At 57.9% G+C, this 22,922-nt stretch overlaps 12 protein-coding genes across 12 annotated transcripts; 7 read left to right on the top strand and 5 right to left on the bottom strand.

Annotated features, from left to right (window-relative positions):
- Positions 1 to 135: 135 nt before the first annotated feature.
- On the top strand, positions 136 to 861 carry K452DRAFT_226863 (uncharacterized protein; the record flags this gene model as incomplete). The annotated part of the gene is made up of 4 exons (XM_033536859.1): positions 136 to 246; positions 302 to 565; positions 619 to 683; positions 747 to 861. The coding sequence occupies 4 exons, from the start codon at positions 136 to 138 to the stop codon at positions 859 to 861; spliced, it is 555 nt and encodes a 184-aa protein (XP_033398156.1).
- Positions 862 to 1,177: 316 nt separating this feature from the next.
- K452DRAFT_18869 (uncharacterized protein) lies at positions 1,178 to 1,735 on the top strand. Its single transcript, XM_033535852.1, has 2 exons — positions 1,178 to 1,614; positions 1,718 to 1,735. Exon 1 carries the CDS (start codon positions 1,325 to 1,327, stop codon positions 1,550 to 1,552), a length of 228 nt encoding a protein of 75 aa, XP_033398155.1. The 5' UTR covers positions 1,178 to 1,324; the 3' UTR covers positions 1,553 to 1,614; positions 1,718 to 1,735.
- A 234-nt stretch (positions 1,736 to 1,969) lies between these two features.
- Positions 1,970 to 2,751, top strand: K452DRAFT_18773 (uncharacterized protein). The gene has a single exon (XM_033535848.1). It carries the CDS (start codon positions 2,108 to 2,110, stop codon positions 2,648 to 2,650), a length of 543 nt encoding a protein of 180 aa, XP_033398154.1. The 5' UTR covers positions 1,970 to 2,107; the 3' UTR covers positions 2,651 to 2,751.
- On the bottom strand, positions 2,752 to 3,370 carry K452DRAFT_18772 (uncharacterized protein). Its single transcript, XM_033535847.1, has one exon. The coding sequence runs from the start codon at positions 3,276 to 3,278 to the stop codon at positions 2,853 to 2,855; it is 426 nt and encodes a 141-aa protein (XP_033398153.1). The 5' UTR covers positions 3,279 to 3,370; the 3' UTR covers positions 2,752 to 2,852.
- Positions 3,371 to 4,119, top strand: K452DRAFT_18771 (uncharacterized protein). The gene has a single exon (XM_033535846.1). The coding sequence runs from the start codon at positions 3,464 to 3,466 to the stop codon at positions 3,932 to 3,934; it is 471 nt and encodes a 156-aa protein (XP_033398152.1). The 5' UTR covers positions 3,371 to 3,463; the 3' UTR covers positions 3,935 to 4,119.
- Positions 4,120 to 6,120: 2,001 nt separating this feature from the next.
- Positions 6,121 to 6,710, top strand: K452DRAFT_18785 (uncharacterized protein). The gene has a single exon (XM_033535849.1). It carries the CDS (start codon positions 6,348 to 6,350, stop codon positions 6,642 to 6,644), a length of 297 nt encoding a protein of 98 aa, XP_033398151.1. The 5' UTR covers positions 6,121 to 6,347; the 3' UTR covers positions 6,645 to 6,710.
- K452DRAFT_18840 (uncharacterized protein) lies at positions 6,711 to 7,376 on the bottom strand. The gene has a single exon (XM_033535851.1). The coding sequence runs from the start codon at positions 7,188 to 7,190 to the stop codon at positions 6,777 to 6,779; it is 414 nt and encodes a 137-aa protein (XP_033398150.1). The 5' UTR covers positions 7,191 to 7,376; the 3' UTR covers positions 6,711 to 6,776.
- On the bottom strand, positions 7,304 to 9,318 carry K452DRAFT_18816 (uncharacterized protein). Its single transcript, XM_033535850.1, has 2 exons — positions 7,997 to 9,318; positions 7,304 to 7,939 (listed from the first exon to the last, which is right to left on the bottom strand). The coding sequence occupies exons 1-2, from the start codon at positions 9,073 to 9,075 to the stop codon at positions 7,417 to 7,419; spliced, it is 1,602 nt and encodes a 533-aa protein (XP_033398149.1). The 5' UTR covers positions 9,076 to 9,318; the 3' UTR covers positions 7,304 to 7,416.
- Positions 9,319 to 10,077: 759 nt separating this feature from the next.
- K452DRAFT_326345 (uncharacterized protein) lies at positions 10,078 to 11,429 on the top strand (the record flags this gene model as incomplete). Its single annotated transcript, XM_033544841.1, has 4 exons — positions 10,078 to 10,130; positions 10,178 to 10,399; positions 10,467 to 10,799; positions 11,039 to 11,429. 4 exons carry the CDS (start codon positions 10,078 to 10,080, stop codon positions 11,427 to 11,429), a joined length of 999 nt encoding a protein of 332 aa, XP_033398148.1.
- A 1,120-nt stretch (positions 11,430 to 12,549) lies between these two features.
- Positions 12,550 to 13,186, bottom strand: K452DRAFT_286858 (uncharacterized protein). Its single transcript, XM_033540374.1, has one exon. It carries the CDS (start codon positions 13,143 to 13,145, stop codon positions 12,849 to 12,851), a length of 297 nt encoding a protein of 98 aa, XP_033398147.1. The 5' UTR covers positions 13,146 to 13,186; the 3' UTR covers positions 12,550 to 12,848.
- Positions 13,187 to 16,020: 2,834 nt separating this feature from the next.
- K452DRAFT_18689 (uncharacterized protein) lies at positions 16,021 to 16,798 on the top strand. The gene has a single exon (XM_033535845.1). It carries the CDS (start codon positions 16,175 to 16,177, stop codon positions 16,664 to 16,666), a length of 492 nt encoding a protein of 163 aa, XP_033398146.1. The 5' UTR covers positions 16,021 to 16,174; the 3' UTR covers positions 16,667 to 16,798.
- A 3,265-nt stretch (positions 16,799 to 20,063) lies between these two features.
- On the bottom strand, positions 20,064 to 20,755 carry K452DRAFT_286853 (uncharacterized protein). The gene has a single exon (XM_033540373.1). It carries the CDS (start codon positions 20,545 to 20,547, stop codon positions 20,161 to 20,163), a length of 387 nt encoding a protein of 128 aa, XP_033398145.1. The 5' UTR covers positions 20,548 to 20,755; the 3' UTR covers positions 20,064 to 20,160.
- Positions 20,756 to 22,922: the final 2,167 nt, after the last annotated feature.

Below are 22,922 nucleotides of genomic sequence, written 5' to 3'. Positions count from 1 at the left end.
CTCCGCCAGGCCGCCCTTATCGATATCGCACGGTCCAACCTCGGCGGGTCGTTCCGCTGTCTGCGCCGCTGTCCATCTCTCCCCTCGAAGGCTGCGGGCATCCCTCCTTCAACGTCATAGAATACTCGTGCAACAATGTCCTTGCAGAACCTCTGGCACCTCCGCCGCGTCGCTGAGGCCAATGCCAAAGCTTGCTGGATCTGCTTCAAGCCCTCCTCAAGCGTCCTCATCACCCCCGACAGCAAGGTCCGAGTAGGCACTGTTCTTGACAGCGTTCATTGCGGGCTGAGTCTCTAAGCAGGACTTTTTCTACATCTGTCCTGGCCACCTGAAAGACCGTGGCTTTTGCCACCCCGATGAGGCCGAGGCCGAGGCTCTCGCGGCCAAGAAGAAGAAGGACGAGCTCGACCGCGAGATTGAAAAGGTTAAGCAGGAGTATGAGCAGAAGCAGAAGCTGAAGAAGGAGAAACGCAAGGAGAAGGAAAAGGAAAAGGAAAAGGACAAGGATGCCAAGAAGGAAGAGGAAGAAGAGGACAAGAAGGACCAAAAGGAGCAGGAGGACAAGGTTTGTGCCGACGGATTGCAAGACGTTGCTTGCAGGCAGTTAACGAGCCACAGATCCAAGCACTGTCCAAGGGTGAGGCAAAAGCTGACGAGGGCCCCCGAGTCTTCGTTCTCCACAAGTACGACAAAGTCCCGTGACTTGGATGCAACGGGGGGATTCTTGTGTTGCTGACACGGTGCAGGAACTTTTACCAGATGCGCATCAAACGCATCCGCGACGCGGAAGCAGCCAAGAGGAACCGCGAGCGCCTGTCTAACCCCAACACCTTCCCCTCTGTGCCTACTGGCGATCCGTAAGACAAAAAAGCATACATGCCGCCCCATGTCGGGCAGGCGCCGCCTGCCGTCATCATCATGTTTTGGCCATCCATCTATCTCCACACCTTTTAATCTGACTTGTCGCAAAAGCATCGAATCCAATGCTACCACGAGCCCTCTTCGGCGACCCCCCTTGCGTGCGCATCTTGCCGATGACACTAAGCCCTAGGACGTTCTGGTGAGGTGTAAGACGCAGTCAGCACTTAGCGGGTGTCACCGGTGCTTGCTGACGACAGGGAGTCAGCAACGGCGGGTCGGGCGACGTATACCGAGATCCGCGCAGCATCATCATCATCATCCTTCCTCCTCACGGCCATGGGTGCTAAGCGACGCCTTGTTTGAGCAAAAGGCCCGCTCGAGCTGCCGTACGAAGTACTATGTGCTCGTCATACTGGGGATTAAGGTTAAATCCTCGGTCGCTCGATCTCTTCTGCCTGTCATCATGAAGCACACTACCACTTCTGAAGGATTGCTTGCCTTACGTTTGACCCACCATTCTACCTGCTACTCCTCACGAGCCTTCTTCAGCCCTGCAACTGTAGTCTCATCTCTGCATGCACTTCCCCGCAGCAGTCCGGAATTGCGGCATCTCGCCATCCACACTCCTGTTCTGCACAGTTGGTTAGTCGCGAGCGTGGTGGTCCTGCTGACAGCAACATCAATCGGATAACCTCAACAAAGCGAGACCAGCCAACGATCCCCAGCCACGGTATACATGTGGACCATTAGTGTGTAAGCATCCTCGGGTTGGACGAGAATGAGAGCTTCTATTCCGCAAGCCTTTTCGGCCAAGACTTCCATCCCACGATTGCTGCTGCTGTCTGACCCCGAGCAGCAACATGATGCTGCGCGTGTGTATGTACGAAGCACGGCCAGTAATGATGACCTCCGGCTCCTTCCCTCCGGGGCATCTATTCAGCCGCCCGCCCCTCTTAATTACGCAGGACATACGCGGCACAACGCCCCGATTCGGGCACTCCCGGCCGAAAGATCGGGAGATATGCCCGTCCGGGGGGAGGGCCAGGGCAGGGGGCCGAGGAAACGCGAGCGAGAGAGTCGATGAACGCGGCGCACGCACGCACAGCCTCCAGACGCAGATCTCGTCGCCGCGCCGGCGCTAGCACCGCCGTTATCTACCCTGGTGCAATGCCTTGCCTTGTGGGGCGCGACGGCTTGCACCTTGTCCTCCCTCACCGGACTCAAGCCATTGCCAAGCGGTGCGTGCATGCAGTGGGACGACGACGACGATGGCGACGACAACGACGACGACGCGCGCGTGTGCGTAATGCTGTTGTTTCGAGGTGATGGCATTGGCGAGGGCGTCCGCCCTACCTACCTGCCAAGGCTTCGTGATCACTCACTCCAGGGTCTGATGAGCGTGGGGAGACACCCGCCCATGCGCTGGAATGGGCTAGGCGCGGGCGATCGTCTCTGGGATGTCAGTATGCACGCATTGTACGCATTGCACTGGGCTGCGCAAGCGCACTTGCACGGCAGCAGTGGTGTGTATGTGTGTGTGCACGGCGTGTGCTGCTGGGATGCTGTCTTGTCAGTTGCTGTGCGCTGTGATCGTGGGGGTTGGTGGTGTGGGTACGGAGACGGAAATGGACGCGGAAAGTTCCTTTTTTCCTGCGTCTGCTACCTACGGACTATTGTACGCGATGCGCGCATGCCTGCCTGCCTGCCGTGCGAGCGGGGAATTGTTGGCTCCTTTGGAAGCTTGCTTAGGCTTGGCCGGTTTTGGCGGCGGCATTGTTCCTGCTGCTGATCTTGTGGGACGGGGCTTGTGCATGCTTTGTCCGTTGTCAGTTGCGAGCTTCTACGGATCATCCGTCACGAAATTGCTCCTAGGTACGTATGTGTGTATGTACCCTAGGTAGGTCGTTGTGTTCCTTTGCTTCGGGCACACGGCTGGTGTCGTTACTCACCATACGAACGTCTCGCTGTATGGACATGAGTAACTACCTTACCTAGCGCCATGCACACACACACACACATCTGCTCGCCCTTCTTCGTCCACGCACGTACGCGGTATCAACCGCCAGCCAAGCAGGTCCAAGCAGGCAGGCATCACAGCGCGCACATAACGTACGCAGATCGAAAGCACAAATGCATACACACACGTACACACACACACATCCACACCACCACGACCCAACACCGAAACCAACAGACAAATCAACCCAGCAACTGCCATCCGTACGCAGACCCACAAACAAACAAACCGACCATGCCCCCCGCCCCAGCCCCAACATCAGCAGCAGCATCAATCGCACGCCGGGCACAAACTCGCGGCCCGCCAGGCCGCCCGCCTGCCCTGGTAAGGTGGGGACGTAAGCAAGGCGCGTGCGGACCGCGGTACTGTCGCGCCGGCGAGGATTATGCCCGTTTGTCATTCCCTGCCTGTCTTACCTACGGTACCCACTTGCCTGAGGTCTGAGGTACCCACCTTAACTAACTTATGCTGGGCGGGGGCCAGCCCTGCTAGGCTGCTGCCCTGCCTGCTCAAGGCCCTAAGCCCTGTAGGGTTGCAGCGGGTGTGGGGCGGGGCCCGGGTTTTGTGGGGGGAGGAACGGCGTGCATGGGTGGGACCGTGTCTGTGTGTGTGTGTGTGTGTGTGTGTGTGCGGCAGGGCTGGGCGCGAGTGGGGCTGGGGGATGATCGCGAAGAGTCGAGTCGTGCGTCTAAGGTCGGGTCGAGTCGAGTCGTCAAGGGCATGAGGGACGGGGGGAACGCGCTGCGCGGGCGTTGCGTTGCTGTGGTGATGGCGCCGACGTGCTGTATGTACCGTATCTACCTGGGACAGGCTCCAGCAGCAGTCACGCCAGCGCGCACCACCACCATCGTCGTCGTCCGTGATAAAGCGTCCGGACCCCAACGCGCGGGTACGGAGTACGGACGGACGCACGCGAAGGTGGAGGGAGGTGGGTGCGCTGCGAGCCTGCGACTACGAGTCGCGCATGATGGATGGCTGGCGCTATATAGCTGGGGTGCCGGCGCTATTATATCGGGCTGGGCTGGGCTGGGGCCTGCAGCCTGGGGCCTGGGCTAGGGCTCCACGGCTCCACTGCGTACGGGCGGATGTACGGCCGTAGTGAGCCTGGACGTGCGGGTGGATTCGTGGGTTGGGTTGTTATGTGTGTGTATGTGCGTGTGTGTGTGGAGGGGAGCGGCGTTGGGATTGGGGGTGTTGAGGGTGGGTAGAGTAGTAGAGGTTGGGAGATGGATACCTAGGTGGGATGAGAGGGAGAGGGAGAAATTGGTTGGTTGGCTACGGTTGTGGCGTATACAGTAGTGAGACGTGTATAGCTATTTCATATATATAGGTTGCAGAGAAGAAGACGATAGATGGATAGGTAGATGGATAGGATAATGATAGAGGACAACAGGCCAGAGCGAAGTGTAGTGCTGCACCGCCACTACTATCCAGTCCCTGGCTTCCCGACACCAGAAGACCCGCAGCCTATAAGCCAGGCTCCAGGCTCCATAGATGAAGAATAAGAACAAGCACCTGCTCTCACTGCCTTTTCCTCTCCTTTATTACACGATTCCCAGCCAGGCCGTTGGCCAATATCAGTCAGTCTTCTCTCGTCTACTACGCCGCAAACCCCCGTCATAAAAGCACACGTCGCGGCATTGTATTTCCATATATTTGTCTCTTTTCTAATCTCCAGTCTCAATAAACACGAAATAATAATGCAGTTCGACTATGAAAAAAAAAAAAAAAAAAAACCAGTAACGGCAGGTGAGACAGAACGAGGACACAAAGATAAATCAAGACAACAACAACAACAACGATAACAACAACAAGCCAACGCCCACACGCCCTACCTTGCAAGACTGGCCTTCTCCCTCACTCTCTCCTCAGCCCACCACCCAACAGCCTGACGTAAGCCCGCCAAGCGCCTTCCCAGCCATCAGTCAGCAGCAGTCGCGCGCGCGCTGACAGCGGCCAGGCAGCCAGTAATCGGAGCGGCGGATACGAAGGCGAGAGAAGGCAAGGCAAGAGAGACGAAAGCCAGGAACAGAAAAGAAAACATGTTTGAAAAAAGAAAAACGCGGTCTTTTCTGCTTTTCTAAGTCTTGACTCTACACTGCAAAGTATAGCATAGTCCAAAGCATTATTTTGCCCTGTTATTCTGTGGTCTTGTACTGTGTTGTGTTGTGTTGTGTTGTGTTGTGTTGTGCTCTGTAGTTGTTGTTGTGGCGAGGCATGCAGACAGCCAGCCAGCCAGCCAGCCAGCCAGCGGAGCGGCACAACCGCGCACACACGTATGTAAGACAACCTAGCTAGCTCGCAAGGCACGGTAGGGCCAGGCAGGGCTGACAGGCCGGTGCAGCGTAAGGCAAGGGGGGTAGGGGGTGGGAACGCCTCGACCAGAAACGGAAAAAGCACGAAAAAGCAGCGCACCAAAAAAGCAAAACCCACGGAAAAAGATCTCGCTGCTAAAGGAAGAGAAAGAAAGAAAAGAAACACAGAAAAAAGCAAAAAAGTTACTCAACGCAGCAACACGGCGTGCAGCGTCAACACGCCGAACCCCTCCCATCCAACCAACCGCCCTTCCAACCATCCGCACACGCTCAGCCAGTCGCCCAACTAGCCAATCAATCGCACGCACCCCCCAGAAAAACAAACAAAGAGCACTTGTAGTAGCACCGCCTAAACACCCTCCAGCCCCTGCCAGCCCGAGCAATTGCAGCGAAAAAGAATAAACGCGAAGGAACACCACGCCCAGGCACTAGATAAAGGTCCTACCCGCTCAACCGATCAGCCGACGACAACGGATGGCTGACTTGACCTCTTCTTCCTCTTCCTCCTCCGTCCCCCTCTCTCTGGTCTCCGTCATTCCTAGTAGACACTGTACGTGCGTGTAGGGCTGGCTGAGCATCTCCGCGAGTACAGCGCTCCCGTCTTCCCCGGCCCGCACCCGCAGAAGCAAAACGTAAAGCAAACGCAGCGCGCAGCGCACTCAGCCAGCCACAGTCTTCCCTTCTTCCTCCCCATCACCATCTACGGCAGCAGCAGCAAACAGCCACGCCCTCGAAACCATTCCCCCATCCACTGCGCACGCAGCTCCAGCTTCACTCACCCCACCGCTCCCCTCCTCGCAACCTCTTCCCAATCACCTCCTCCCCGACCGCCGCCACCGCCGCGTCTACACACACCCATCCCCAACTACTGGTCGCCCGTCTGCCTCTCTGCGGCCAAGTCCGCGCCAAGGCACCATCGTCTGCGCGTGGCGCTGCACTGATTCGCGCTTGCTGACATGATAGCGCTGCTGACCTAACCCTTGCTTATTGCCTGCTTGCCTGCCTGCCTGCCTGCGGACAGCAGTCGCGCCGCGCTGATGCTGCTGCTTCTTTTGCTGACGGGGATGATGACGCCCTGACGCCCTGACACCCGCCGCTGTTGACGCCCCGTCCGCCCCGTGTGCAGCGCATATGCCAAGCCCGAGTCATCGAGCATGTGCGGGGGATTAATCGAAGGGGAGGGAAGGGGTGCGGATGGGAAGGGAAAGAAGGAAAGGGAAGGGAATGAAGGGAGGGAAGGGAAGGAAGGGCGGCGCGCAGAAAGACAGGTCGAGACAAGACGACGCGAGACAGGCGAGCTACGACATCGACGAGGCCACACCTGGGCCGCCGTAGGATTGATTATTCAAAACACTCGAGCCCGCAGATCAGTGGGGGAGCCCGGGAGCGCCGGAGAAAGGAAGCTGTTTCTCGATTCGGGGCGGGCCGGCCGGCTGGCTCGACCGATGTAGGTATTATCTGTCTGCGTACGAGTATGTGCCCATAATATTTCGCGACGGCGTCGGTGCGCCCGACGGAAAAGTAATGTCACGCCGCGCCGTCCCTACCCGCTCTTCGGAAGGGCGACGTCCTCCTCCGCAGCGCTAGTGGGTCGTGCAACACTCTGGCTGTAGCAGATTGATGTGTATGTGACTGGATGGGTAGAGGAGGCCAAGGAAGTGGCGGGTCGCGTGCGCGGGCCCTGTCGCTCTCTGTATATGTGATCTTTGTGCGTGCGTAGGGAAGTAGTGTGTGTGTGTGTACGTGGGCGTGCTGTCGCCTGATGAGACAATTACGAGAGTGAAGGAAAAGGGAAAAAGACCTAGGAAATGAAAGGAAAGCCGATTCAACCGGAAAAGCCGAAGATCCATGGAGAAGCTACCCACCCCGCGCGCGCCGTCATGTCCTCGTGGAAACAGGGATGCATAATGATGACGATGATGACTTCCGTCGACCAAACGCAGAAGCCCATGTGACAAGAGAGATCGAAAAAAAGAGTACTTTTGTGTATCCGCCATTTGCGCAGTTGGACGGGCCTTAAGATGAGTCAAGTGACGAGGATGATGAGAAAGAGATGATTGAGACCTTTCGTGTTTCGATGGCCGGCAACAATGCAACGCAGATGCGCCTCCCTTGGCTGAAAATGATGAGTTGTGGATGTTCTAATGACACCGCGGCAATGCTCGATGAAGAAGATGCTCGCTTAGTAACCGCCAGTAAAGTTCGCCCTGTAACGCCCCTCCCTTAGGACTCCTCTCGTGATTCATTGATTACACCCGGCTTGAGCGCAGCGGCTGCAGTCAGCGCAGGGCCACCAGCGCCCATGGGCGCGCCCGGCAGCGCGCTCACAGACGCGATGCGCTCCTTTGGTGGAGGCTCGTCTTTCATACATGCGTTCTCGAGCATGTTGGTCCACTTGCCGCTGGTGCCTGCGTGACTGTGCTTCAGGTGTTGACGGAAGTGATCGGCGCGGAAGAACTTCTTGGCTTGGTTGCATTCGCCGAACTTGTGCACGTGATTCAGGTGCTCGGCGCGCATGTCCCAATCCGCGGGGTTCGGGAACTCCTCGCCGCAGTACCCACAGACGTCGGCCGTCGTGGGGTGCACCGTCGACGGGTGGAAGGCTGCCTGCACGCCCGCCAGCGCCGCGCACGACCACGAATGTCGCCGCAGATGCAGCGAGTTTTGGTGCCGCTCCGCCTCGTTCTTGTTCTTAAAGCGGTTCGGGCAATATTGGCACGTGTACTGCTTCTCCATTTCGTGGATCCTGTCTCGGGTCAGCAATTGCGGATACGAGGGCGGCACGGGCCGTGCGTGCACTTACCGCAACTCCTCCTCGCTGTCGAACTTCTTTGGCTTCTTCGGGCAACACTCGCAGATGTAGAGTCCCTGAATCCGTGACACGCTGTTCTGGCGCGAGTGTGCCAGGCTATCCACCGACAGCTTGCGGTTATGCATCGCGTCCTCGCCCGACAGCGCGCGCTGGTGGGCCTTGGACAAGGATCCGCGCGGGCTAGGGTTGAGAGAGCGGTTGGTCGAGTAGGGCGAGACGGGGCCAAACTCGTCGACCGACGGCGACAGCGCGCCAGGCGACAGTCGATCAGTGTTGTAGCTCGTGGCGCTGCTCGCGATTGAGAGGCCATAGGACGAGCCAAGGGAACCAGTGCGCTGCCCCAGTGATGATGCCGTCGACGAGACCGAGGAGTGGTTGGCGTGGAAGCGCGAGATTGGAGAGTTGCGGTTGACGAGCATCTGTGCCGAACGACGGTGGTACAGGTCGTTGCCTCCGCTGGGACGGTCCTCGCGGGCAGCCTCGGTGGGCGGGGACGAGGCCCGTCTCTTGAGACCGCCCTGACCGCTGAGTTGGTATTCCTCGGAGCCGGCAGGGCTGCGGTCGTTGAGGTTGAGATCGCGCATACCGTTCTCCTCCATGGCGAAGTCGGGGTCCAAGAAGACGCCGTGGTCATAGCTGCCCCTGTGCGACGCAGCGTCATCGTAAGCGCTGAGGCCTGAGATGCTGCCGTAAGGCCGCGGAGCAGGGTTGTGGTCGCCGACGGTGGCGGGGTCGTAAATGGGACTGCGGAAGGTCGTCTGGCCCGGCGAGATGGCACCAGAGCTCGGGGGCCATCGCGACGTCGCAGACAGGTCTACCGAGTTCATGCGCCGCTCGGGCATGGACAGCGGTTTGAGCTGGCCATTCAGCTTGCTCAGGGTCGTGTGCGGGCTCGAGGCAGCCTCTTGGGCGCTGGTCGAGAGGAAGCCGGCAGCCGGGCCGCGGGTCGGGGTGTTGGGCCCACCGATCTTGGAGAGCAGCTGCTTGTCGTAAGCTTGGGATGAGTTTTCGAGGGACCGCTGGCCGAGCTGGCGCTCGCTCTGGAGACTGCAGGCGGGTCGGGTCAGCATTGCGACGGGTCCTTTGGACGTGGGACGTACGAATGGTTGGCCATGGAAGGGCGGCGGAGATCTGGGCGATCGTCGTCGCTGTCAAGTGCCATGTCGCAGTCTGGGGGCTTGACGGTAGAAAGCGAGCTGCCGCGGCGAGCGGTGTAGTCGCCATGGTCGCCATGGTCCATGGGCAGCTCCCGTTTCACTTGACCGCCCAGGAGACTCGAGCCCGGCTTGACCGAGCCGATGGAATTGCGGCCGAACGAGGCGCTGTTCGGGCCATTGCCCCACTGCCAGCCGGGATCCTGGCCATGGTTCAATTCGTTGATGTAACGCGGCGGAGGCAAGGGCGGCGGCGGCGAGTCTCGCGCATTGGGGATGGCCATGGGAAGGGCGGTGGGCGATGCATACGAGGGAGAGCGGCGCGGGAGAGGGAAGCGGTGGTGGTGGGCGCCAGAGTCGTAGATACGTATCGACGGGGTCGTGGTTGCGTGCGACATGTCCATCAAGTAAGTATCAAGGGTGACGAAGGGACGGCCGCCACCAGCTGAGTCGTGGGGGGGATGGGTGAGGAATGTGGCCCGCACGCAGAGCCAAGAGCGAGCGAGGAGGTGGGCTTGGGCTGTGGTACTGAGGGCCGGCTCAGCCCTATGTAGCAAGGCTGAGAGGAGGAGAGGTGCGAGCTGAGCGGCGGCGTCGGGGGCTGGAGGACGGCGATCAGTGCATGGCGAGTGACACGGGGCATGCGGGAAAATTGAAGAAGAGCGAACTGGTGAGCATTCATGTCAGGCAAGTCGTGATTAGTGGTGCAGCGCGCCCCACTGGCGCCCGGCCAGAGATTCTCGAAGCGCTTCGCTCGGCGCCATGCACGAACACGGCAGACGTCAAGCCAGCCAGCGCACCCTCAGCCTTACCACTTCTTCGCATCCCCGGCCGCAAGCCGTTGCCAATACGAGGCCCACGTGACCCCCGCCCGCGGGCCCGGTCGAAACACACCATCCGGTAGGGCTGCACTCCATCATGGCTCTGCTCGACAAGCTGCCGGGGGACCATCTCAACCTCTACATCGGGGGGTATGTATGTACAATCATATCATCCCGGTCCCCGACTAACTCCACAGCCTCTTCACCCTCCGCCGCCGCGACGCCCTCCGCACCGCCAACATCACCCATGTCCTCTCCGTCCTGCGCCTACCTCTCGACAAGGCCCTCTTCGACCCCTTCCACCACATGGTCGTCGAGGTCGATGACGTCGACGACGAGGACCTGCTCCACCACTTCCCCAATGTCATCCGCTTCATCCAGGCTGGCCTTGACGCCGGTGGTGGCGTCCTCGTGCACTGGTGAGTTTCTCCTCTTCTCACGTGACTTTTTTAGGATATTTTATTCAACTTTATTTTTTATTCGCAGTGCCATGGGCAAGTCCCGCTCCGCGACATGTGTCATGGCTTACCTGATGCACAAGTACCGCATATCTCCCGCCGAGGCCCTCTCTCACGTGCGCCTGGCCCGCTCAATCTGCGAGCCTAACGACGGTTTCATGAAACAGCTCGAGATCTACCACCGCATGAACATGACTGACAACGTCGACGAATCCCCCGAGTACCAGCGCTGGGTGTACCAGCGCGAGGTCGAGTTCAGCCGCGCGTGTGGCCAAGCCCCCGAGGCGGACAAGATCCGGTTCGAGGATGAGCACAACAAGGAAGCCCAGGCTGAGCTTGAGCTGCGGTGCCGTAAATGCAGGTACGTCTCCATTCCTCCACATTCGCAATGGCCCGGGCTCGCCTATGCCAGCATCGTCCGATGTCATCAGCCCTGTTGTTCCCGTGAGGCTATCACAACCGGCGCCTTCCGTCATGCCAGCATTTTTTCCCGCGCATCTTCATCTCTTCTTCCCCTCTCAAGGGATCCATCCGCCCTTTACTTGCTGCGCCACTCAATAATGCGGAGACAAAAAAAGCTCATGAGCTCATTTGTTTCAGGCGCCCTTTGGCGACCTCGGCTTTCATCACCCAACACCCTTCGGGCGATCATGCCGGCGCGAGGCCCGTCGCCTCCAACTGCTCTCACTACTTCATCGACCCGCTGTCCTGGATGAGGCCCGAGCTCGAGCAAGGGAAGCTGGACGGCCGATTCGAGTGCCCCAAATGCAGGACCAACGTCGGAAAGTACGCGTGGCAAGGCATGAGATGCAACTGCGGCGACTGGGTAGTCCCCGCTATCAGCTTGGCCAAGGGACGGATAGATGAAGTGCGCAAGCGCGCTGGCACCACCGAGCAAGCCGCGGGCATCAGACGGCCTCCGGGCCTCGCGCCCACCGCACCCTCAGGTGCCGAGACAAGCAACAAACCCCCGGGCTTGGGCAATCTGTAGACGCACCTTTTCCTCGGACATCTGGCATGGCGCACGGCCGCACCGCGGGCCCACCGCGCCCGCTCGGATAGGCCCCGCCGCGGAGTGAGCCCTACGCACCCCGGCGCCCGTCCGTCTGAGGTACGTCGACGGCCCCGAACCCACAGGCACATCCAAACGCGCACGCATCATGCACGCGCCAGCACAGTGCGCATAGCCAGACCGTCAGGCCGTCCAAGCTGCGTACCTGATCATCTACACTGTATGCAGACGCAATACGAACAAGGAGCTCTACCCAGTCTCAACGACGACCCGTCTCCCGTCCCTCCCGTGCAGTGTACATCGCGGTCTCCGGACCGCTGACGTGACTGCCGCCCCCTCTGCTGCACGTGTATGTGCGTAGTGCTGCTGTTGCTCTACTTGCATTGCTCCGTCATTCCCTGTCTGTGTTCCCATGCCAACCTGTTGTTATTATTATAACAGAGATAGGGTCCTTTGATTGCATTTGATTGGCTTATGTCAACGCCCATCACTTCTTTCGTATCATTGGTCATCTCAGGGATTTTTGATGCTCTTAACAAGCTACGTGGCTGTTTGATAGTCCGCCTGCCTAGTTAGGTCGACTAACTACCACCTTGCAAGGCAATACATCACCTGCCTTACACCATCCACCTAGCCCCAAGCTTAAATCCAAGCTCAGATACAAGCCCAGGCCAAGCCCAGGCCAAGTATGCACCTAACATAGACATGTACCAGACATGGAAACAAGCAGACAGACAGATGGCGGCTGACTACCTACGACCCGACTACCCAACTATCGGACCACTCGCCACCCGCAGCGCTGTGCCTCGCACCTGCCTGTTTTGTATCGAGTCAACTCACTCGCACACCACTCGAACCCACGACGCACTAACTAACAAGACAGCTACCCCGCCGCGGGCCCAACCGTCCGTCCTAACCGTCTTGCTGCCTTTGCCGTCGTCGTCGCCGTCGCCACTCCCGTACCTACTAAGCTGACATACATATGTGCATCTTGCGTCGCGCGCGCGCCCCCTGCCCGAGCCGTGCCGTCCCGCGCCGACCCGCGCGACCAGCGCTACGCCGCGCTGAGGCGATGACGTGGGGGCGCGCAGAAGTCGGCATGGGGCATGGGTGGAGGGTGGAGCGCGGATGCGGGCGCGGGCGCGCGTGCTACTTTGGGTTGGGATGGTGGGGAGCAGAGCTGGTAAGGTAGGGTGTGGATAAAAAAAGCCCACACGCACACACACATGCGCACACACACAACGCCGCTGCAGTGCGGTACGGTACGGCGGTGCTTTTGGTGGCGACGTGACCGAGCCTGTTGCTTGGCTACCTATACATAGATGGCCGCGGCGACAGAGTTTTGCCAGCCTACCAGCGCGCGTAACTCCCTACCTACCTGGACCATCTGGCAGCTGGCTAGCTGCATGGCATGGCAGGGCAGGGCAGGGCCGGACAGGGCAGGTATGGTCCGGTAGGGTAGGGTACGAGGACGCTATTGTTTGCAGCAGAGCCAGTCAGGGCGACAACGGGAGGGCAGGCGGGCACGGCACGCCGGGGCGGCGGGGCAGGGCAAGCGCGCAGCAGCAGTGCGGGCGGGAGAGCGCTGCCAGTGCCATTAGCACACACGCATAGCCAGATGGATGTGTGCGTGCATGTGCGCATGCGGGTGCGTGTGTGCGGGTCGAGAGTGTAGATCCGAGGCTGGGCACGCATGGCTGGTCGGGCTAAAGCAAGAGGCAACGGGAAGGATGGCCATCTACGGATCCGTATGTATGTATGTATGTATGTATGTGTGGACCTGCCTGCGTGCCTGCCTGCCTCGTTCATGTGACGGGGGGCTGCGATACCTGATACCTAGGTACGCGACGCGATGCGATGGCCAGAGGCGAAAAAGCAAAGCAATGCCAATGTTAGGTAGCCTTCTCTCTACCTTACCTACCTAGGTACCTTAGGTACGGGTACAAAGAGCCACGTCAAGCAACGTCGTTGCAGCGCAGCGCGGCATAGGTGGCGTGGCGTGGCAGGGCGTTGAGCGAGTGATTGAGCATGGGAATAGCGAGTTGGGTAACCCGAACGGTAGTACCTAATGACGAACCTAGGTAGGCACGGGCGGATGGATGGATGGAGGTCACCAATACCATCAGCAACAGCAGCAACGGAACGCCCACGCCGACCGAGGCTAAAGCACCCGAAAACCTACCTAGGTACCTAGTCGCAGGCAGATTGAACGCAAAGCAAAGCAAAGCAGAGCAAAGCACAAGTCAAGTCGGAGCAAGCAGAGCGCGCAGTGCTCAGCCTCGGGCGTCCCAGGCACGCGGGCTGGGGTCCGCCTGTGCCTGTGCCTGTGCCTGTGCCTTGTGCCTAGAGTACTCTACAGTCTCCTCCGTACTCTACGGCCGCCGCGCGCTGCCCTGCCCTTGCCCCCCCTCCCCATGATCCATCCATCCCATGATTCCCATCCCTCCCACATCTCTGTCCCGTCTTCGTTTCGTCCGTCTCGTTTGGCGACACCCCGGCCCCCCATCCGCCTCAACCCTCCTCTATCTCCAGCTCCGCTGTCGACGTCCTTCCCCTCGGTTTTAGTACCTACCTATCTACCTACCTCGCGCTCCTACTCTAGAATAGCATAGCATAGCCCTCCCTCCTTTTTTTCTTCTTCCTCCGCTTCCTCTTCTCGTATACAACTACGTAGCTAGTTAGTTATCCATTTCCTACTCGGCCTGTTTTGTTTTACCCCATTTTAGCTCGGCCTTTATGCGCGCGCCCTGGCGTGCACGTCGTCTCATCTCGCGGATGCCCTTCCCGGATACCCTGGAAGGGGGTTCTCCGTTGGCTGCGCAGGAATAGAAACGCTCTCTCGCTCGCTCAGACTCTCGTAGTTAGGTACTTGTTCGTGCGAGCGCCGGGAGAGGAGGCTGTGCGATGCTGCTGCTTGGACACGGCGTAAACGTGCGCCTATTATATAGTATGCTAAGTAGACAGGCTGCCCTCCACAGAGCAGCGACAGCGCCAGCGAAGCCAGCGCACCACGCCCAGGGCAGGAGGCAGCACATAGCACTACCTACTCGCCCATCCGCAGGACACTGACTGTATCCTGGATACCGCAGCGACGACAGCACCAAGCAAGCACAAGCACAAGCACAAGCAAAGCCAGCCAGACGGGCAACCGCACCACAGGGCAGGGCAGTGCACGCTCGGGCGCCCACGCACCGCACACCCACGCACCAGCCAGCCAGCCCTGCCGTCGGGCTGGGCGAGCGCGACAAGGGGGGCTTGGCCCGGCCGGCGTGGGGGGCCTGTTCGCCAGTTCGTCGGCCGGCCGGCGCCGCCAAGCCAAGTGGGCTGCACGGGCTGGTCGCGCCGGGTCGGAGACTCGGAGCCGTGTGCGCGGGGCGTGGCTGTGTTGTGCTGTGTTGTGCTGTGGGATGTGGGATGGCATGGCATGGCACAATAATGGTGGCGGGACTACAGTGCTGTAGCGGGACTAGCTAGCTAGCTACAGTAACTACCTACCCAAGTGCGTATGGTGCTATCTACATAGGTAAGGAGCTGCCTGTACGAGTGTGAGTATGTGTGTGTGACTGACTCTATCCGTACTCTACGGTGATGGAAGGCAAGTGAGCCCGTGGTGCTGGTGTGGAGTGGTCGTGGTCGTGGCTCGCCCGACCCTGGATCCCGGGCGGGCTTTGACGACGGAACGGGAACAGAGCACGTTCCGCGGCGTTTGCGTTGCGTGCGGTGCGGGGGGCCTGAGGCCGGCGTGCGAAAGCGGAAGGCACCCACGGACGACTGATAGATTGGGCACTTTGTTTGTTTATTATTTGTTTATTTTGCCTACTCTACTCTACCTACGAGTACGGCGACGACGACGACGACGACGACGATGATGACGATGATGACGACGGCAACGACAATGACAAGACCGCGGCTTGGACTCTGCGGAGGCGGTGCTGGGCTGGCTACGTGATTCCCTCTTCGCGGCAGGGCTATTCTGGGAGATTGGCAGTTGATGCGCGGGCTGCGGGGGCATGAAGTCGATGATGAGAGGGGATTGGCAATTGGGACAGGTCGAGACGGGTTGCGCGCGCGCCCAGCGTCGCAGGTTGATGGGCGCGTCAGTTATGCCGAAGACCTGCCTTTCATCACCACCGCCCCAGCCACAAACCCCTGCGAGCCCTGCCCTGCCCTGCGCCGCCCTGTCCCCTGTCCCGCCTTGCGCCCTGCGTAGGCTAGAGTAGGCTAAGCTAACCTCCCTTTTGTGCCAGTACGTAGTAGTCGTAGGCCGCGGAGCATAGAGGCCTCCTCTAATCCGTCGCCCGCCAGGCCCGTCGGCCGCGCCCGTCTGCGAATCGCCATCGAGCTGAGACTCTCTCTGGCTCTCTCCCGCTCTCTCGCTCTCTTGCGCGAGCGCGCTCTGTGCTTCGATAGCTCCATCTCGCTCTTCTCGCGCTCAGAAGCCGAGGCAGCTCCCGTGCGCGCGCGCGCGGCTGCTAAGACAAAGGCGGCTTGCCTGATGAACCTAGGTTAGGTTAATCCTTTCCCCACCAACACCAACCACGCCCTTCTGGCCTCCGCCTCTTCTGCTTCTCCGCTCACACTACTCTACGTACTTTCCCGCGCGGCTCGCCCACACCGGCTGTTTGTGCTTGCATGCGCGTCGCTGACTAGCGCATGATGGGGGTGGGTAAAACGGCTCGTCGTCGAGGCTGCAGTTGCCGTGTTGACGCAGGCGCGAGGTCTGGATGCGCGGATTGGTGGGGCGACGGGCTCGGCGGCGGCGGCGGCGGCGGCGGCGGCCACGGCCGACTGCCTGCCGGGCGCGCGCGGCGAGATTGGCGATGATGGTGGTGCCTCTAGAGTTCCCTGGGTTTGTCTCTCAGCTTTTTCCTTCGCTCCTTGGTCTGACGTCTTGTGCCGTGTGGCTGTTGTTGAACGATTTTTTTTTTTTTTTCTCCTCCGCCCCTCCTTGGCCGCGGTCGCTAACTAGTTGTCGGTACTGTCCGTCCGCTTGTTGTCTCTCTCTCTCTCTCTCTCTTTGCTCCGCATATCGTCTGCCGTGCTTCGCTTTTACCCGAGCCCCGGGCTGGAGTCGACCAGGTAGGGCGTTTTCATGGCGGTCTGCGTGGGCGCCGCGCCCTGATTGGTGCTGGGGGCCGCGGCGATCTGGAGGGCGTGCGCTGGCGACGTCGCGTGGACGTCACACCTCCTCGTCCCCTCTGCGGAGGATCTGGTGATGATGACGCTGTGCGAGATGGGCGCGGTGGAGCGAGATGGGACCGCGCCGCCAGGGGTGGGTGCTGCGAGCGATGGATGGAGGGCCATGGAGCCAGAATGCCTCGTTCGATAATTTGCGCACCTCTTGCGGTCTGGACGGCCGTTTGATGCTTGGCTGCTTGTATCGTGCTCATCTAGGTGTGCATGGCGGTAGGTGTGTGTGGAGGCTCCCTGGTTCTGTGAACGTAAGTGCCTTTATGTCCGTGTAGGAGTATCTTGGCCTCATGGTGTTGAATTGCTTCGTCTCCAATATCAGCATCTATCTTGAGTTACAGAGTACAAGTCTCCTCTCTGCCATGCTGTTTGCTTTTTCTATAGGCCGTAAGCCCATTCGTTTCAGCAGGAGAGAGGCACAGCTTATCGCTGCTTTTCAGCCCCCGCCTCTGCAACAGGCTATAAAGCGTAACACAGTGCCAATCTTTCGTAACCGATTCAGTCTTTCAGAGTTTGATTATCATTCCATATTGCGAGCGTCCAGAAGCCACATCGGTTCAAAAATGAGCCTTCTGGGCCATCAAAGCAGTCGAGCAGCCAGACTTCAGATACACACATAACTCCACAGACGAACCACTCCCGGTTCTGTCACTGCTGTTCTTTCATCGAGCCAAACACACTGTCAAGCTCGCGCCTCCGGGTTCACCGTAACTCTGCGCAGACAGCACGACAACATGGAGACAGATCGTTCGAGATCTCCAGCGCGCATAGAGTGAGGGATAACTAAGTTGAGACATGTCTTGGGCAGCGTGTTATCTAATTTGGCGTTTGGAAGCGACAAAGACGATGCTGCAGTCGTGGCGTCGGGAGCCTGCATCGTCAACTCGCCCTCTTTCTTCATTTGGAACATGAAATCCCAAGAAAGGACGCCCTGTTTGATTGATTTCTGAAACAGCAGCCGCGCTGCCTGCTATTAATGCTGCACCGCGCCTTCCCTCCATCCACACCACGAGCTCTCAGAGCCAGTGGCTCCGTCGTACGTCCATCTTCTTACACTCCAAACCATTTCACACACAGCAACACCAGCATAGCCATCATATCTCAGACACATAGCTATCTAGCGCATGCTAAGCACTGGCTGAATCCCGCCTGCGACACTCCTTTCGAACCAGACGTTCGCTACGGGACCATCGCCGGTGCATGTACACCATCAGCGCCCATCTTGACGCTCCCCCGGCGCGCCGCTCGCCTCGGGAGCCTCTGTTCTACGCCCTCTCTGCGGATCTCCAACCCCCCGACGAAATATGTAGCATATGTCGGGAGCCATACCCGCGCCGGGCTCGCAGCAATCTCAACCCCGAAGCGCCAGCCTTTGTCCCGCCATCCTGGATCGCTCGACCGCCGTTGATGGAGTTGGAAGTCATGAGCCGCAGCGACAACAGAATGCTGAGGGCCCCCAGAGCGGCAGCCATTAGGCGTGTTAGCAGAGGTGCCCTTGACCCTCCAAGCTCCGGTTTCCGTCCAGATCGAGTCCGATATGGGAGGGGGATGAGAGATGAGAACAATACGGTCCAGCTTGCCGGGGCCCGTGAGGAACAAGCGCAGCCTGTCACTGTGGTCACGGAAAGATTCCGATCCTACTCGGAGAACTGGTGCCCTATCGAAGAGTGTGCTCGAGTTCTTCGCCAGCGAGCTCGATCCGTGGACCTTAATGTCAGCTTTGCACCTACATACAGACAAACCCGCACCATGGGAAGCCCACAGACCCTTACAGCATCAAACACAGCTCAAGCCACACCAATGGGCTGGACACAATACGTCTATACCGATGCTCAGCACATGGCTGTGGCCGAAGAGAGAGAATCTTCGGACATAACACCCGTCAGAGTCGCTTGTCGCGGCAACCACGTCTTCCACTTCGGCTGCCTCACGACGTGGTTCAAGACGGTCTTTCAAGACGAGAACTTCGACGCTCCACTAACATGTCCCATGTGTCGGCACATCGTACGAAGACTACCACAGCGCGACCGCGCGCTGACGTCGGAGCTCCGCTTCTGGAAACTGCACATAAGGCGTCCGCAGATCGCGCTGCACTTCTGGTTTCCGACATTCGTCAAATGTTTACTGCGCGTGACGGCCCGCGTGTATCCACTGCACCACGTTGTGTGGGATGACACGGAGGTCGAAGACGAGCAGAACACGCGCGGGGAGAAGCTCATGCTGGCGCTGGATTTCACAGAGAGCATGTCCAAGAAGGAGGATTGTCCGACTTACATTGCGTTCTGGAAACCCGACCCGAGCTCCAACACGCTCGAAGTGTGGACGAACGAGTTTTTTGCAAACGTCTTCTCCAGCATCGACTACCTCATGGACAGCGACGAGGTGGTCGCCATCTGGCATGGCTTGCTGTACAAGACGGCGTTGCTGGGCCTCTGGGCGCTGAGGAAAAACGTCGATCCGTTGAGTTTTTGAGCGTCTTGGTCGTTTCCGTTTGTATTTGTGTTTGCACCCGGGGCGCGGCGCGCGTTGGAGTTGTCTGTTTGTTTGTTTGTTGAAAAGCGTTCTTGCCTTGCTTGCTTCATCATGTGGGGGCTTCAGCATGTTAGCCGTCATCCGCTTGGATAGGTGAGGCAGGACCTACCTGCATGCAGGCTTTAGCTTTAGATGGGCGCAACTAAGGTAGTGCTGCTTCACTACTGTTGAAGGCAGGTTTATCTCAATGATTAGTTGTTTGCCTTCCTTCTTTCTAGCACAGAATGCACGCACTGGTTCAGTGAGTTATTGCATGTCCACTGTTGGATGGCTCTTCTTGTCTTATGGAAATAGCTAAGAGCATTTACTCCAAACTCCACTTTCATCCCCGATCCAGCACACTCGACACACCTAGGTACGCACCCTCCGGGTCCCGCGCCAGCGCCTCAACCTCCCTACGCAGGCAGGCACGGCACGCAGGCACTAGAGACGCCACAAACTACAGTAACCAACCCATCAATCAAGCCGTCCCAACACGACCGGGGGGCCAGAAAGCCCGGACTGCCCTCGATCGGGAATTCGCAAAATGCCATGCCCGTGTCCTTTGCCATTGCCCATACCCCACCCCACATATAAACGCACATAAACCACGCGCGCGGCCTTATCGCTACGCCTACGCCACGGGAATCCACATCCTGGGAGTGCGGAAAATCACTCAATGGTTAGCGCACGCAGCCGCGCACCCGCCTAGAGTAGATAGCGCACTGCGGATTGCGGATTGCGGACCTAATCCCATCCTCTGGTTCCGCGCGCTAGATATAGCGCGCTAGAGGGGGTGGGGTTTGCCGAGGCGGGCTTTGTTGGATGGGGAGTGATGGGGTGATTGAGGGGGAAGTGATTTCATTCATTCCTTGTCGTCACTGGTTTCTCCTACTCTACACACCCTTTTCAGTTTCTGCTAGCAGGCTGTTTTCTACTATATAAGCTATATTGTATCTTCGTGTGCAAAAAGCTGACAATCGTATTGCGTCTCGTATGAAGGCTGGATTCAGAAACGACTGCGTAGGGGAACACTGGGAGGATGAGGAGGTCGGAAGAGGAAACAGTGGCACGAGCAGATAGTATTTTCCTCTTCCCTTATTGCGAAGATACGACATGACTTTTCTCTGCTTCTGCACTGGCTGTTGGTGACGAGTGTGAGTACAAGGTGTGTATGCTTGGCGGTATTGGATATCGGCGCGCGGATACATCTAGGTGCTAATATGAGGGGGATGGGCTGGGTTTGTGGCTTGTGTGCTGTTTGTTTGTTTGTTTGTTTGTTGGTGGGGGAGGTGTTGTTGTGGTTGTCTGGGGTTGAGTTGGATTTGGTTGTGTTGTGTTTTGTTTGTTTATGGTGATGCGGGTGCGTGGAATGGGGACTTGTTTTTACGTGCATGAGCTTGCTATGTGGGATCTTGGTGTTAGGTATGGTTGGTTTACGTGATGTTGAAACTCGATCTCTAAATATTGTGGATTGCTTTCACGTCTTAGGGGCAAGGAACTAATAAGAGACGTATGTGTAAGTTAGAACTAGGTGTTGGTCTATTTCGTCTTGTTGTAATGTGTGGTAGTTATATTGAATGAGTGAGTGTTTTGAATATGTAGATAGATCCTACGGAGTGCTTCGTTAATCGGGGGGAAATACGAAGATAAAAAGTCGATGTAGTTTAAATGAGAATATTTATATCTAGATGAATACCCTCTATAATAGATGATGTTAGATCGCTCCGTAGGAGCAAGGCTTCCTACGTAGGTCTGAATCCGAAACCCTTATATCCCTACAGCTATCTTTAAACACCCTTATAAAACCACAGTCTCTCTATACTGAGACCTTTTCATCTACCCTTAGCTTAACCCTAGCCCTTGGTTTATAAGTGACGAAACATATATAGGCTACAACTAACCCTCCTGCCTTAATCCCTATTCTACAGCACAGTTCCCTTCTCTTCTAAACCAACTTTACATCCCCACCCCCCCAACTTCCGCAACCTCACCCCAAAGCCAACCTCTTGACATTGCATCCAATCCCTCAAAACCTAAAATCAACACTTCCATATTCCGGAGTAGCACAAACTCCAACCATTCATTCTCCCCTCCAGCACCGCCCCCACAACCCACCACCCCACTCACATCACAACAAAGCACCCGCAACCCCTTTTCCCTCCCCCTTCCCTTCCCCCCTCAACCCACCCCACACACAACAACCCCCCGCACAGTCCCCACCCGCGCCCACCGCCGCCCGAACCAGCACTTTCCGCGAGCCAAACGCACACGCCTGCACCAGAGATCGTGCGAGCGCCGCCGCGCAGAGGATGTGGTAGGGTGGGCAGGGCGTGGGGACTTGGGCGCAGGCGCAGGCGCAGCTGTGGTTCGGGGCTGGGATTGCGAAGGTCAGGTGGCATATTTTCGTTTTGGTCGTGGTGGTTGGGAGACGGGGTGTTGTGGAGGATTGCTAGTTGGCTGGTGGGTAGGCGTTTGTGTGTATGTTTGGTGGATGTGTGTTTAATGAGGTGTGGACGGTTGTCCGAGTCCGCTGAAGCAAAGGAAAGCGAAGCTGCAAGTAGTTTCCGTTCGATGTGTTTTACACCCGGTCCCGCAGTGGTATGGTTGACGTGACTGACTGACAGTTAAGACAGAACAGAGTGCGACCGTTTAGAATGCTGGACGTATGAACGAATAGAATCCAACGACTGGCGGTGGGTTTAGTAAAGCGGCCAACTGCTTGTAGGCAGAGAGAGAGAGAGAGAGAGAGAGAGAGAGAGAGAGAGAGGGATAGATAGAGAGATAGATAGATAGAAGAAGTGTTTGTGTACGTGAAAGAGCGATAACAGCAAGCAAAATGACAGTCCGAACTTCCGCCACCAATCCGACAGCCCAAGGAGATATCGACTGGCCGCTATGCCTCACAGATACAGCCATTTTTTCCAGGCACGACGCCTATATATACTCTCCTACCGACCATCCAACAACCAGCCATATGCATGCCTGTATACTTCGGCTTGGAAGCAGTACCAGCAAGCTGCCACCGTAGCACGACAAAGTCTCCCCTCCGTTGGGGAAAACCGCAAGGAACAGGGCTGGATAAACGGCTTGGGAGGATAGAAGGATGGGTAGGTGCAGTATGCTAGCCAAGCAGACGAACTAACGCAGACAATTCTGCAGGAAAACAACATCACCAGCAAGTAACGAGGGAGCCAAATGCACGGCGCCGGCACCAGACAGACATGCAGGCAACCAACCAACCAGGCATGCAAGCACGCAAACCAACAAGCCGCCGACACGGCGCAAGCGCGATAGGTACTCTCACGCGAACGCGCCGCAACAAGCGCGCCAACTACCGCGCGCGCAGCGAGCAATAAAAGAAAAGAAAAGAAAAAGAAAAGAAAGAAAGGCCATTCATCACGATAAAGAAAACGATTTTTCAATTTTAATATCTGTTCGGGAACCAACAACACTGATGTACAACAAGGGGACCTGAGAAGAAGAGTCGGACGCAAGTATCGGCATCGAGCCATCCCACTCTTTTCGCTTTTCCACACAAACAACACAACAAAGGGCTGACTGCTGTTGCTGCTGCACAAACGCACTGCTGCTGCTGCCGGCGACCGCAAATGACGACGATGGAACTGACAGACGGACGGACGGACGGACGGATAGAGAAGGAGTCGGAGTCGGAGAAGTCGGAGAAGTTGGAGCTGGAGTCGGAGGACAATGAGAACGTCGACGACGACGAGGGCAAGCGGGCGACAGACGGCATCAAGCATCTCCCAT

This window comes from Aplosporella prunicola, assembly GCF_010093885.1.
Source record: "Aplosporella prunicola CBS 121167 unplaced genomic scaffold K452scaffold_11, whole genome shotgun sequence".
Taxonomy (NCBI): Eukaryota; Fungi; Ascomycota; class Dothideomycetes; order Botryosphaeriales; family Aplosporellaceae; genus Aplosporella; species Aplosporella prunicola.
This window is presented reverse-complemented; position numbering and strand designations above follow the sequence as displayed.